This window comes from Hylobates moloch, unplaced genomic scaffold (assembly GCF_009828535.3).
Source record: "Hylobates moloch isolate HMO894 unplaced genomic scaffold, HMol_V3 SCAFFOLD_19, whole genome shotgun sequence".
NCBI lineage: Eukaryota > Metazoa > Chordata > Mammalia > Primates > Hylobatidae > Hylobates > Hylobates moloch.
In genome coordinates, this window is record NW_026652294.1 from 10,344,440 (window position 1) to 10,360,460 (window position 16,021).

Genomic DNA, 16,021 nt, shown 5'->3' on the forward strand with positions numbered 1-16,021 from the left:
ATTCAAATTTCAGTTACCACTGTACATCAACTGACATAAATGAGGAGGAAGAAAAAAAAAAGGGAAAGGAGAGCATGTTTGTCAGCAAAGTTTAGTAAGAAATACAAAGAGTCTTCAAAAAGCTCATGGAAAATGTGTATTATGCAAAAACTATGTGTGGATTTCAAAAAATTTCTGCATCAAAATAAACTCAAACTAACTTGTTATAACGTGTCTGAACAGGATCTAGTTTGAGGCACTATGAAGAATAAGTTTAGAAACAGTCCCTATCAGAGCAACATAAATTCTGCTAAAATCAAAGCAAAGCAAAACAAACATCGAATTTATAGTAAAGCCAGGGTGGAAAAATGGTAAAATAATAGATGCTTTACAAAGAAATTATGGGGACCATGCCCAAAGAAATCAACAGTTTACAAATAGATAACTTATTTTAAGAAGAGACAAGACCACGTTGAAGATAAAGTCCACAGCAGCAGATCATCTGCATCAATTTACAATGAAAAAAACCATCTTATTCCTGGTCTAATTGAAGAGGATCAACAACTAGCAGGAGAAACAATAGCCAACATCAGCTGGGCACAGTGGCTCACGCCTGTAATCCCAGCACTTTGGGAGGTCGAGGCGGGTGGATCACGAGGTCAGGAGTTCGAGACCAGCCTGACCAACATGGTGAAACCCTGTATCTACTAAAAATATAAAAATTAGCTGGGTGTGGTGGTGTGTACGGGTAATCCCAGCTACTCAGGAGGCTGGGGCAGCAGAATTGTTTGAACCAGAGAGGCAGAGGTGGCAGTGAGCTGAGTCTGTGCCACCGCACACCAGCCTGAGCAACAGAGCAAAACTCTGCCTCAAAAAAAAAGAAAAAAGAAAGAAACAATAGCCAACATCATAGACAGCTCAACTGGTTCAGCTTACATAATTCTGACTGAAAAATTAAAGTTGAGCAAACTTTGCACTCAGCAGTGCCAAAACTGTTGTACCAGAATGGCTACAGACAAAAGCAGAGCTTTCAACGGAAATTTTAAACAAGTGGGATAGAGATCCTAAAACAGTTCTTTGAAGAATTGTAACCAGAGATGAAACATGGCTTTACCAGTGTGATCCTGAAGACAAAGCACAACCAAAGCAATGGCTACCAAAAAGTAGAAGTGGTCCAGTCAAAGCAAAAGCAGACCAGTGAAGAGCAAAGGTCATGGCAACAGTTCTTAAGGGTGCTCAGGGCGTTGTGCTTGCTGACTTTCTACGGGGCCAAAGAACAATAACATCTGCTTATCATGAGAGTGTTTTGAGAAAGTTAGCCAAAGCTGTAGCACAAAAATGCCTGGGAAAGCTTCCTAGAATCCTCCACCATGACAATGTTCCTGCTCATTCCTCTCCTCAAAAGAGGGAAATTTCTCAAGAGTTTCAGTTGGAAATTAGGCATTTACCTTAAAGTCCTGATTTGGCTCCTTCTGGCTGCTTTTTGTTTCTTAATCTTAAAAACATATTTAAAGAGAACCCATTTTTCTTTAGTTGATAATGTAAAAAAGACTGTTTTGACATGGTTACATTCCAGAATGCTCAGTTCTACAAGGATAGACTAAATGGCTGGTATCACTGCTTACAAAAGTGTCTTCAACATTATTGAACTTATGTTGAGAAATAAAGTTTGTACCTTTTGTGTTTATTTTTTAATTCCAATTTTCCACAAACTTTTTGAAGACCCCTCCTAAAGGAAGAAATGTGACCACTGGAGCAGAATCTTGACTATCAATCCAACTGACAACACTGAGCAACAAAAGGTTTTGAACAAGAACAATGTTACAATAAAAGGTTATAACAACAAAGTAAGAATGAAACTATAAGAACCTGAACTATAATACTGGCTCTATTAGGTTGGTGCTAATAGAAACAAACTGTGTAAGATATATATGAAATACATTTAAGAAAAAAGGCTGGGCCCCATGGCTCATGACTATAATCCCAGCACTTGAGGAGGCCAAGACAGAAGAATCATCTGAGCCCAGGAGTTTGAGACCAGCCTGGGCAACACAGCAAGACCCTACCTCTAAAAAAAAAAAAAAGTTAAAAAAAAATAGCTAGGTATGATGGCACACGCCTGTAGTCCCAGCTACTCAGGAGGCTGAGGCGGGGGGATCACCTGAGCCTAGGAGTTCAAAACTGTAGTGAGCCATGATGGCACTGCTGCACTCCAGCCTGGGTGACAGAGCTAGACTGTCTCTTAAAAAAAAAAAAAAAGAAAGAAAGAAAAGAAAAGAAAAAGAGTATGAAGGAATTATTTACCAATTTGATGCAGAGAATTAAAATGAAATAAGATAAATATCTTAAATGTATGAGACTAGCTAACTGGAAGCAATGAACCTAGTGAGAGAACTCAAACCATCAAGAGAATCATTAAATCACTGAAAATATATCACTTTTACTTCCAGTAGAGACTGGGTAGGCAAGATCCTGCTAGACTCACCCCAACCCAGAAAACAACTGTAAAGTCTAGACATAACATTTTAAAAAGCTACCTGAAAGTACTAACGAGTGAAGAGAAACAGGCAGATTTTGGAGGAAGAGAGCTGTAAAGTGAGTCCCCATTTTCAAGGTGCAAGGGTCAGGTACTGTAAGAATGGTAAGCAAGGGTACAGAAATACTGGTAGAAAAATAGTTTTTCTGGCCTGAGGAACTAGAACACTGAAGGTCAGAAAACCACAGCCTTTGGCCACGGGGGAAGGGGATTCCAGAAAGAAAAGAATCAGAAAAGAAAGACTCAAATTCTGTCTACTCGCATCTTTGGCTAACTGCTGAGTCACACATGTATGGAACAAATTTCAAAGCAGTTCAACAAAACACAAAATATTTGAACAGAGACCAGAGCTTCCACTTAAGAAACAGAGTTTGGGCCGGGCGCCGTGGCTCACGCCTGTAATCCCAGCACTTTGGGAGGCCGAGGCGGGCGGATCACGAGGTCAGGAGATCGAGACCATCCTGGCTAACACAGTGAAACCCCGTCTCTACTAAAAATACAAAAAAATTAGCCGGGCGAGGTGGCAGGCGCCTGTAGTCCCAGCTACAAGGGAGGCTGAGTCAGGAGAATGGCGTGAACCCCGGGGGGCGGAGCCTGCAGTGAGCCGAGATCGCACCACTGCACTCCAGCCTGGGTGAAAGAGCGAGACTCCGTCTCAAAAAAAAAAAAAAAAGAAACAGAGTTTGCAGTTCTAGTCTAACCAAGATAATTACCTGTCGAACATCAACATTGAAAACTTTCTCAAGAGAAAAAAAAAATCAACTCTAGAAAGTATTCAAAAAAACCAATAAATAGCATGAAAAGAATAACAGACGGACAAAAACAGAAAGGACAAATTAAAAAGGAATAATACAATGGTAGACGTAAAGTTAAAAGCAATAATTGCATTAAAAATAAATGAAGAAAAAAATCCAATTTTGGCAGAAATTGACAAACTTGATTTAAAAAGCAAGACACAACTATATGTTGTCCAAAAGATATGAATTTTAAATGTAAAGGCACAGACAGGTTGAAAATATACAAACAGCCAGGCGCGGTGGCTCACACGTGTAATCCTAGCACTTTGGGAGGCCGAGGCGGGCAGATCATGAGGTCAGGAGATCGAGACCATCCTGGCTAACACGGTGAAACCCCGTTTCTACTAAAAGTACAAAAAATGAGCCAGGCGTGGTGGTGGGCACCTGTAGTCCCAGCTACTCGGGAGGCTGAGGCAGGAGAATGGCCTGAACCCAGGAGGCAGAGCTTGCAGTGAGCCGAGATTGCGCCACTGTACTCCAGTCTGGGCTACAGAGCAAGACTCCATCTCAAAAAAAAAAAAAAAAAAAAAGAAAGAAAGACAATATATAAACAGAAGGAAATATATAATGCAAAGAGTAAGTAGAAGGCTGGAACATCTATATTAGTATCAGACAAAATAGATTTTTTTTTTTTTTTTTTGAGACAGAGTCTTGCTTTGTCTCCCAGGCCTCCCGAGTAGCTGAGATTACAGGTACCTGCCACCGCACCGAGCTAATTTTTGTATTTTTTAGTAGAGATGGGGTTTTGCCATGTTGGCCAGGCTGGTCTCGAACTCCTAACCTCAGGTGATCCACCCACCTCAGCCTCCCAAAGTTCTGGGATTACAGGCGTGAGCCACCATGCCTGGCCCAAAATAGATATTTTTTAAGAGACATGATCTCACTATGTTGCCCAGGCTAGACTCCTCAGCTCAAAGAATCCTCCTGCCTCAGCCTTCCAAGGAGCTGGGACTACAGGCATGCACCACCACACCTAGGTCAGACAAAATAGTTTATAATACAAAATTTACTATCACAGATAAAGAGATACATTGCATAACGATAAAAGGATCAATTTATCAAGAAGATATAATAATGTTATGTATATATGTTAATAATAGAGCTTCAATATATATGAAGCAAAACTTGACAATATTAAAGGGATAAATAGCCAATTCCAAAATCTTAGTTCAAGATTTTAACTTCTTCATTCCAGCAACTCATAGAATAACAAGACAAAAAAGTCAGCAAAGACACAGAAGATATGAGCAACAAGATTAAGCATCTGGACTTCATTGATATCTATGGAACTACACCTCAAAACTACAGAATACATGTTCTTTCCAAGTGTTCATCGTATATTCCCCAAGATAAACCACATGCTAGGCCATAAAACAAACCTCAGAAAATTTAAAAGCATTAATATTATAAAGAGTATGTTATTTGACTACAATGAAATTAAATTAGAAATCAACAATAAGATAACTAAGAAAACACAAATATTTGGAAATTAAACAACAAATTTCTAAATAATCCATGGATCAACAATGTGTTTACAAGGAAAATTGGAAAATATGGAACTTAATAATGATTAAAATACATGTCAAAATTTGTAAGATGCAGCAAAAACAGTGCTTAAAGAGACATATTCAGCTATAAATGCTCATATTTTAAAAAAAAGAATGATCTAAAGTCAATGGTCTATGTTCTCTTCTTAAGAAATGAAAACAAAGAGCAAAGTAAATGCAAAATAAGTAGAAAAAAGGAAATAATAAACAGCAGACATCAGTGAAAGATAAAATGCACTACAATATAGAAAATCAATGAGACTAAAAACTCATTGTCCAGAAAGATGAATAGAACTGATAAATCTCTAGGTAGACTGACCAGAAAAGGGCAGATTAACAATATCAAGAATGCATCCTGGCTAACACGGTCAAACCCTGTCTCTACTAAAAATACAAAAAATTAGCCAGGCATGGTGGCAGGTGCCTGTAGCCCCAGCTACTCGGGAGGCTGAGGCAGGAGAATGGCGTGAACCCGGGAGGCACAGCTTGCAGTGAGCCGACATCACGCCACTGCACTCCAGACTGGGCAACAGAGCAAGACTCCGTCTCAAAAAAAAAAATCAAGAATGATAAAAAGAACATCACTATGGATTTTTCAGATATTAAAAAGGATAATAAAGGAATATTAACAACTTTATCCCAATAACGTTGACAACCTAGATTAAATGAAAAGTTACTTGAAAGAAACAATTACCAAAACTGATCTAAAAAGAATTAGAAAATTTGAATAGCCCTACATCAATCAAAGAAATTGAATTCATAATTAAAACCTTCCAACAAAGAAAAGTACAGATAAAGATAAAGATGGCTTAACTGGTGAATTCTATCCAATACTTAAGGAAGAAATAATGCCAATCCTACACAAACTCTTTCAGAAAATACAGAGAGAATACTCTACAACTCATTACATAAGGACAGAATCACTTCGATAACAAAACCAAACACATCATGAGAAAAAAAAAAAAAGGCTACAGATCAGTATCTCTCTTAAACATAGATGCAAAAATTCTTAACAAAATTTTAGCAAAGGATTTCCAACAATATATAAAAAGAATAATATATAATGACTACCTGGAATTTACCCCCATTAAAACCAAAGTTGATTTAGTTGATTTAATATCCCCAAATAAACCAATTTAATTTACCGTATTAACAGGCTAGCTAAAAAAATTATAATTTCAATAGATGAAGAAAAAATAGACAAAATTTGACACCCACTCATAATAGAAATTAAAGGGAATATCCTCCACCTGATTAAGGACATCATGCTCAACAATGTGAAGCTCAATGCTTTCCCACAAAGATCAGGAATGAGTAAAGGAAGTTCACTCCCATGACTTCTAGTCAACATTGTACCGGATATGCTAACAGTGCAATAGAGCAATAAGTGAAGAAAAAGAAAAAGAAAGAAAAGGCATACACAAAAGAAAGGCAGAAGCAGAATTGTGATTACCTGCAGACATTATCATGTGCATAGAAAATCCCAAGGAATCTGCAAAAATCCTACTAGAAATTAAAAGCAAATTTAACAGGGTCACATGACACAAAGTACAGAAAATACATTGTATTTCTATAGATGCTCAATAGAAAGTTACAAAATAAAGTCAATCCATTTATAATAGCATCAAAAACCAAAATACTTAGAAATAAATTTAACAAAAGACATGCAAGATCTGAACACTGAAAACTACAAAAAGTTGCAAAGGTAATAAAAGAAGGCCTAAGTAAATGCAGGAATACACCATGTCCATGGATTCAAAGACTCAATAACATTAAGATGGCAATTCTCTCCAAACTGGTCTAATTCAGTGTAAGCCCATTAATTTCCAGAAAGGTTTTTTGAAGAAATTGATAAGCTGATTCTACAACTTACATAAAAATGCAAAAATATAGGATAGCCAAAACAACTTAGAAAAAAAAAAGAACAAGGCTGGAAGACTTACAATACCTAATAATTAGACTTACCATACATCCATAGTAATTAAGGCATTATGGTTAAGGCATTGAGATATATACACAGAAATCAGTGAAATAAAATAGAGAATCTAGTAATAACTCCATACTTATATGGTCAAATGGTTTGTGACAAAGGTGCCAGGATAATTCAGTGTGGAAAGGATAATCTTTAAAACAAATGTTGCTGGATTATGGTTATCATTATCTGGAAAAAAATTAACTTGACTCTTATCTCACACAATACCAAAAATTAACTCAAAATAAATCATAGGCCTAAAGGCAAAAAACACAAAAATTCTAGAAGAAAATCTTTGTAACCTTGGCAAAGACAAAGGTTTCTTAAATAGGACATGAAAAGAAGAAACATAAAGATAAATCAAAGAAAAAACATCTAGCATGCAGTTGGAGATAAGGTATCCACAGACTGAACTCACTGCTTGTGTGGGTTCCCACAGTGCTTTGTTCATACCTCTTTTGCAGCCCATATCACATCAAATTCATTTTTTCATTTAGATAAAACAGACATGTATAAAAGATTCTCCATCTAGTCTCTGGAGCCTTTGGATCTTTACATAAAAAATTAATACTTATGGAGAGAGACAGAAATTGGAAGGTAGCTTTTCACACATCAGACTGGACAAAAATATTTCAGATAAAGACTTTAGAAAAGCAAAGCATTATAATAAAAAGTCAGAGTAGAAAAGCAAAAATTAAAAGAAAAAGGAATTGACAACATTTCACCAGATATACATTTATAACAAGAAAATGTAAGTGAATCTTCTTTTACCTAATGAGTATATGCCTAGAAAAATAAGTATAAAATCAAGTTTTTATAAAAGGAAACATTCTTTTGCAGTACTGAACATTTCTTTATAAATTAATTTTATTATCATACTATCTCAAAAGAACCTTTTGTGATTTCAATTTTGAACTCTATATTTTATATACTTTAAATGTTCCTAAATTAGGTTTGCTTAAAGCCAAATATAGAACGAAAATATTAATGTAAAATGGACTATACAATAACTTCACTTACTGTGAAGAGAAAAAATCAGAAACCAATAATATAAATTATCCTAAAAGGGTGATTTTTTTTGTCTATAATAATAAAAGTACACTTTTTCAAAGCCATTTTTGGGGTGCAGAAGTCACAAGAAGTGCCAGGAGAAAGTAGAAATGATAAAGAAAAATGAAAAAGATAAAAGTTTAAAGGTGTTCACAAATATAGGAAAAACAGAAGTGGATCAAAAGAGGACAAGAATTGATACTTAATTTGAAAATTAAGCTCTCCATATTTATAAGGCTCACTGCATCAATTAGAGGTTTAAAGAGAGAGACAGAGGCAGACATATATGCAAATCCTTGCTAGAATAATCTACTAATTCAAACCTTCAGTAAAAATGTCACAATCATAGCTATTACTTACCAAACATCTAAAAGTTACAAATTATCTCTAAACCTTAAGCAACAATCTTCCAAGATAGGTATTATTATTCCCATTTATCTTAACTTCAGAGAGGTTAAGAGATTACTCAAAACCATATTGTCATTAATGGAGGAACAGGAATCAGAACCTAGGTTTATGCTTTGAAAACAGCATTCTAGTTCGCAAATGGTATCATATATAATTTTTCTTTTTCTTTTTTTTTTTTTTTTTTTTTTTGAGACTCTTCACTCTTGTTGCCCAGGCTGGAGTGCAGTGGTGCGATCTCAGCTCACTGCAACCTCTGCCTCCCGGGTTCAAGCAATTCTCCTGCCTCAACCTCCCAAGTAGCTGGGATTACAGGTGCCCACCACCACGCCCAGCTAATTTTTGTATTTTTAGTAGAGACGGGGTTTCACCACATTGGCCAGGCTGTTCTCAAACTCCTGACCTCAGGTGATCCGCCCACCTCGGCCTCCCAAAGTGCCGGGATTACAGGCGTGAAGCCACCATGCCAAGCCCATATACAATTTTTCTCAACAATTTTTGTTTCATTTAGAATGATTATGGTTACAAAAGTAATCCTTTAGGGAATTACAGAATAGTAAACCATTCACAAGGCAGCAGCAATACTAGAAATTCCATTAAATGAGGCCAAGAAGACGTATCAGAGTCAAAGGATAAAGTACTATGACTTTTATTATTATTATTTGAGACAGGGTCTCATCCTGTTGCCCAGGCCAGAGTGCAGTGATGCAATCATGGCTCACTGCAGCCTCTACCTCCCGGGCTCAAGCAATCCTCTCACCTCAGCTTCCCAAGTAGCTGGGGATATAGGTGCGTGCCACCATACCTGGCTAATCTTTGTATTTTTTGTAGAGACCATGTTGCCTAGGCTGGCCTCAAACTTGTGGGCTCAAGGGATCCTCCCACCTCAGCCTCCCAAAGTGCTGAGATTATAGGCATGAGCCACCATGCCCAGCCCTTCAGCATATTATTAATAAGACATTAGGAAACTATTTTAAATCTCTAGGAAATATCCATTAACCTTTGTTAATGGGATGAAATGGTTTTGTGGTTCTATAGAAAATATCTCAAATACTTCAATTACATCTCTTTTTATTGTATGTATTTAAGGTATACAACATGATATTTTTGTTTACTTATATGAAGTGAAGTAATTTTTGTAGTCAAATTAATATATTCATCATCTCACATAGTAACCCTTTTTGTGTGTGTTTGTGCAATAAGAGAACCTAAAATCCACTCTTAGCAATTATCCCTAATACAGTACAGTATTATTAACCATAGTCCTCATGTGGGGCATTAGATCTCTAGAATTATTCATCCTATATATCTGCAACTTTATATCCTTGGATCTACATTCCCCCATTTCATCCCTCTCCTATCCCCCACCCTCTATGCTTCAGGAGCATCTTAAGAAATGGTTTCTGCTGGGCAAGGTGGCTCACACTTGTAATCCCAGCACTTTGGGAGGCCGAGGCAGGCAGATTGCTTGAGCTCAGGAGTTCGAGACCAGCCTGGGCAACATGGTGAAACCCTCTTTCTATAAAAAATACAAAAATTAGCCGGTCATGGTGGCACATACCTGTAGTCCCAGCTACTCAGGAGGCAGAGGTTGCAGAGAGTCAAGATTGCACCACTGCACTCCAGCCTTGGTGACAGAGTAAGACCTTGTCTCGGAAAGAAAAAAGGAAAAAGGAAAAAAGAAAAGGAAAAGGAAATGAAAAGAAAAGAAAGGAAAGGAAAAGAAAGGAATTGTTTCTAAAAGAAACTAGGGGTTAGGTTAGGAGTAGGCACACTGAAAATAAAGTATATATAATAAAAAACAAAGATAGTAACTTAAGAGGACTATTCAAGGGACTACAGATAATTACAATGCTTTATTAGAAAAAACAGAAATTTCCCTGATTAAATACAATTCTGAAAATAAACAGTCACTGACAGAGAATAAAATTAATTATTTTAAATTGAAGGAAAGAAACATCATCATACTTCATCTAAAATATTCATTCGAAAAGAGATGTTCCAAAACCTATATAAAGAACTAGAATGTATCTTACTTATCAAGCGGCACAGAGAAAAAAAATTTAAATCTCACACATACAGGAAAAGAATTAAACTTGCATATGGAAAGGACACTACAAAAAAACAAAGGAAGCTTTTCACTAGTGTACCAGCTCAAGGAAGTCATTTTATATTTTGCTGAAGTACAGATTATTAAAATATTAGTAAGTACACTAAATCAACAAAATATTATATTAAAGTAAGAAGCCAGCACAAAAGATTCTATGAAAATAAATAAAATTTCTACCTTTGGCCATTTGGGATTGAGAAGTCGAGCTTTGATTGCATCATCCAGTGCCTTGTCATACTGCTGGATTTTCATGTAGGCTGCAGATCTATTGCTGTATAAGATGCAGTTCTGAGGGTCAACAGCCAGGGCTTCATTATACAGAACAATAGCTGTGTGGAAATCTCCATCATGACAGGCCTGATTACTCTGACGAACTTTCTCAACAAACTCAGCTTTGCTCAGTACCAGTCCATCAGGACTTCTCTGGCCAATAGTGTCAGCACCAAAGAGAGGAATCTACAAACAAACAAACTTTATCAGACAAAGTTCAGATAATCCGGATGGGTTCCCCATCTGCTAAGATTTGGATATCTGCCCCCTCCAATTGCACATTAAAATGTGATCCCCAGTATTGGAGATGGGGCCTAATGGGAGGTGTTTAGGTCATAGGAGTAAATCCCTCATGAATAGATTAATGTCCTCCCTTGGGGGTGAGGGAATTCTTACTCTATTATTTCCAGTGAGAGCCAGCTGTTAAGAGGCCTGCCACTAGCCCCTCTCTCTCTCTCTCTTGCTTTCTCTCACTTTGTGATCTCTGCATGCACAAGCCAGCTCCCCTCTGACTTCTGCCATGAGTGGAAGCAGCTTAATGCCCTCACCAGATACAGATGCCTAATCCTGAACTTTCCAATCATCAAAATCATGAGCCAAATAACCCTTCTTTATTTATAGATTACTCAGCCTCAGGTATTTATTTTTTACTCTTATTTTTTTTCAGATGAGGTCTCACTCTGTAACCCAGGCTAGAGTGTAGTGGCACAAGTCTGGTTCACTGCAGCCTCAACCTCCAGGCACAAGCCATCTTCTTGCCTCAGCCTTTTGAGTAGCTGGAAGCATAGGCACATGCCACGGCATGCAGCTAATTATTTTGCTTTTTGTTGTTGTTGTTTTTGTAGAGACAGGATTTCACTATGTTGCCCAGCTTGATTTTGTACTACTAGCCTCAAGAGATCTTTCCACTTCAGCCTCCCAAAATCCTAGGATTACAGGCATGAGTCGCTGCACCTGGCCAAGTATTCCTTTATAGCCACACAAAACAGACTAAGACATCATCTGAACCTCAATAAACACAAACATTCTTCATGATCTGCTCTACATTATATTTAACTTTTATGCCCGGGAAGACAATAATCTTCTCTCAAAGCAGCCAACAAAGGGCCTTGCATGCATATGTGTATATGTATGTTTAATAGTTACATACATGTATATTTGTATTTGTTGAATGAATAAATGCAAAAGAGTACTCAGGTTTTTCCTTGGCAATTTAAAGTTATATACTATGGAAAAAATAAAATACAAACATATATGGACACTATAATCTCAACTATGTTAAGACGATTGCACTTAAAATAATGCTGAAAAGCCAGGAACAGTGGCATGCACCTGTAGTCCCAGCTACCCAAGATGCTGAAGCAGGAGGATCACTTTAGCCCAGGAATTTAATACTATAGTGTGCTACAACTGCACCTGTGAATAGCCATTGCACTCCAGTCTGGACAACATAGTGAGACTCCATCTCTAAAAATAAATAAGTAATGAGAGAACAAAATCAAAATACTAATCATACTAAATTATCTCTAGAAAAGGTTGTGGAACATTTTAATTTTCTTAAACTTATGCAAGTTTTAAAATAAAAAATCAGCTTTAAAAAATGTTTTCATGTACCAATGAATCTTTTTGGATTGGCAAATTTGGTGACTATAATATGGCTACTACCATGAAATTTCAAAGACAAACAACAGTTTTTGAAGACTAGCAAAAACTATTCAGCTGTAACTATATTCTGGCAATTTAAAATCTGTTTTTGATGTTGATTTTTCAAAATTACTAAGTTTTCTGTAATTTTATAGCAGCAGTGCAGTGACCTTAAAATCAAAGGAAGCAAACATGTCAAGTGTTTTTGTTTCTTTTTGTGGTTTTTTTGAGACAGGGTCTTGCTCTGTCACCCAGGCTGGAGTGCAGTGGTGTGATCAGAGCTCACTGCAGCCTCAAACCTCCTGGGCTCAAGCAATCTTCCCACCTCAGCCTCCCAAGTTGCTGGAACCTCAGGCATACACCACCCCGCCTGGCTAATTTTTTTATTATTTTGTAGAGATGAAGTCTCCTCATGTTGCCAAGGCTGGTCTCAAACTCCTGGGTCCAAGCAATCCTCCCGCCTTGGCTTCCCAAACTGCTGGGACTACAGATGTGGAACCACAGCACCCAGCCTGTTACTCATTTTTAAAACATAAAAATTATGAACTGTAGAGTACAAAGGGAAGAAATTTAACACAGTAGTATCAAGGACAGACATTTTATACTTCTAAGCAAGCTTGCCCTAAGTGAAATTAAAACAAAAAGTATTTTTTTCCCTATGTCTTCTTTTAAGATCAAGTCCAGTACCTCCATTCAGAAGAGGATGCATCTGATTTGATGCAATAGGCCAACATATATAAAGAAATAGACTCCTCAAAGAAGTATTTGCATTAAAAAAAGAAAAAATTCCCCAGAGAAGGGAAGAAAGGCAGATCTAATCACACATATGAGCGACTGTTCTTCCTCTGCTCACAAGGATATTATATCCTGATTTCCAGGACAATTCAAAACATTAAAGCATTCTGTAAGTTTCAAATATCAGTGTCCAAGTTATATTCAACTTTTTTTTCTTTTTTTTTTTTTTTTTTTTTTTGAGAAGAAGTTTCACTCTTGTTGCCCAGGCTGGAGTGCAATGGCGCGATCTTGACTCGCTGCAACCTCTGCCTCCCAGGTTCAAGCAATTCTCCTGCCTCAGCCTCCCGAGTAGCTGGGATTACAGGCATGCACCAATATTCAACTTTCACAAAGTGGAAGTGGCCAACCAATAATGTACTTAAAGGTTTTTTTAAAAATTATGATCATGAAACATATTGCTTGAAAGTAAATGGACTATGTAACATTTACCAAACAACCAGAATTTTCAGTCTTTGTTTTTAATTATTTTATTACAATATATAAGACTGATTTCATTTTGGAAAATATGATCATCATGGTTCTGCTTAAGGTCAATACTACCATAAGTCATAGAAATGAATTCTGTATCTGAAAATTCAGGGGCATGACACAAAAATAGCAACTAAAGACTTTAAAAGTAAGATAAATTGTTAGGTTCATAAGTAGCCTGTAAGTTATTTTAAAAAAAAAGAGAAGAAGAAGAAGAATCCTACTATTACAGTATTCCCTACTTCTCATAAAGAATTGCAGAGTAGGCTGGGCTCAGTGGTTCATGCCTGTAATCCCAGCACACTGGGAGACTAAGATGGGAAGATTGCTTGAGCCCAGGAGTTTGAGACCAGCCTGGCAACATAGCGAGACCCTGTCTCTATTTTAGAAAAAAAAATTATTTAAAAAATTTGCAAGGTAGGGCACCATGGCTCACATCTGTAATCCCAGCACTTTGGGAGGCCAAGGCGGGAGGATCACCTGAGGTCAGGAATTTGAGATCAGGCTGGCCAACATGGTGAAACCTCATCTCTACTAAATATACAAAAATTAGCCAGGCGTGGTAGCAGGCACCTATAATCCCAGCTACTCAGGAGGCTGAGGTAGGAGAATTGCTTGAACCCGGGAGGCAGAGGTTGCAGTGAGCCAAAATTGCACCATTACACTCCAGTCTGGGCAACAAGAACGAGACTCTGTCTCAAAAAAAAAAGAAAAAAAAATTTTTTTTTCAAAAAGAATTGCAGAGTAAGCCAGGTACAAATAGCTCATGCCTGTAATCCCACACTTTGGGAGGCTAAGGTGGGTGGACTGCTTGAGCCCGGGAGTTCAAGACCAGCTTGGGCAACAAAGCAAGACCGTGTCTCTACAAAAAAGACAAAAAATAGCTGAGTGGGTGACACGCACCTGTAGTCCCGGCTACTTGGGAGGCTGAAGAGGGAGGACTGCCTGAGCCTAGGGGGTCAGGGCTGCAGTGAGCTGTGATCATGCCAATTGCACTTCAGCCTGGACAACAAGCAAGACCCTGTCTCAGAAAGAAAATAATGGCAGAGTAATAATTTTGGTTCAATGCCAACACAGATAAGAATCAAATTAAGAAGAGAAATCATCTTCATTCTATTACCTCCATGTACAGTAATATAAATTAACATTTCCCAAAATATATTCTAAGGAAACCTTAGGTCCTCAGGAGAGGACGTTAAATAAATCTCTTCTTTAGTAAAATATCTCTCACAGATCTTATTTCGCACACTGTGAATCTGAGAGGGGGAAATACCATACATTATAAGATCAAATCACCTTTATAGTGAAGGATCTGGCAAGTCCAGAAATTGCTTCAAACACTGATGTAAACCATTACTAAGGCCTCTAAGAGCAAAGAAAATACCATGGATGAGTTAGTACTAGTGCAGAAAGATTCTAAATACTAGAGGAAAACTCTAGTATTTAGAGTTAGTAGTAGTTAATCAAATGTTCACAAAACACCATCAAATGTTCACAAATTTAAAAGAAAAATGCACTGTAGTAAGTGCTCCACAGAAGCTTCTATTTGTCAAAATATATCTGTGTCTACTCAGCTGGATACTGTGTGGTTGTTAGAAAGCTAAGAAACAGAAATTTCTGGCCAGGCACAGTGGCTCACGCCTGTAATCCCAGCACACTGGGAGGCCGAGGCAGGCGGATCACGAGGTCGAGATCAAGACCATTCTGGCCATCATGATAAAACCCAGTCTCTATTAAAAATACAAAATTGGCTGGGCGTGGTGGCACGAGCCTGTAGTCTCAGCTACTCAGGAGGCTGAGACAGGAGAACTGCTTGAACCCGGGAGTCGGAGGTTGCAGTGAAAGATCGCCCCACTGCACTCCAGCCTGGCGACAAAGCAAGACTCCATCTCAAAAAAAAAAAAAAAAAAAAGAAACAGAAATTTCTACGTATGGCTAAAAAGAATAAACATAACTTCCGAAGTCGTTTTCTTTTTTTTCTTTTTTTTTTGAGACAGAGTCTCACTCTGTTTCCCTGGCTGGAGGGCAGCAGCGTGATCTTGGCTCACTGCAACCTTTGCCTCCAGGTTCTAGCGCTTCTCCTGCCTCAGCCTCCTGAGTAGCTGGGATTACAGGTGTGCACCACCACACCCAGACAATTTTTGTATTTTTAGTAGAGACATGGTTTTGCCATGTTGGCCAGGCTGGTCTCGAACTCCTGACCTCAAGTGATCCGCCCACCTTGGCCTCCCAAAGTGCTGGGATTACAGGCGTGAGCTGCCACGCCCGGCCCCAAATCCTTTTCTATCTTATCTGCAATTGATAAACTTGACAGAGAAAAAAGACCTTTGCATGTCTTTCTCAGATTATATATATGTTGTACTTAAAATAACCAGCCATATTAAATTCAGGAACTAATTTAATGAGTTAGAATAGTACTCATTAAGGGCTGGGCGCGGTGGCTCACGC

At 37.9% G+C, this 16,021-nt stretch overlaps 1 protein-coding gene across 3 annotated transcripts in view; it reads right to left on the reverse strand.

The window, feature by feature from the left end:
• TTC28 (tetratricopeptide repeat domain 28) overlaps positions 1 to 16,021 on the reverse strand; it is a 738,720-nt gene that overhangs the window by 692,833 nt on the left and 29,866 nt on the right. For 2 of the 3 annotated variants that reach the window (XM_032138048.2, XM_058430991.1), the window contains exon 2: positions 10,574 to 10,852. In XM_032138048.2, the coding sequence (XP_031993939.1) occupies positions 10,574 to 10,852 (279 nt within the window). Of the gene's footprint in view, positions 1 to 10,573; positions 10,853 to 14,476; positions 14,544 to 16,021 lie in introns of those variants that run through there. The other variant, XM_058430992.1, reaches the window with a different exon arrangement.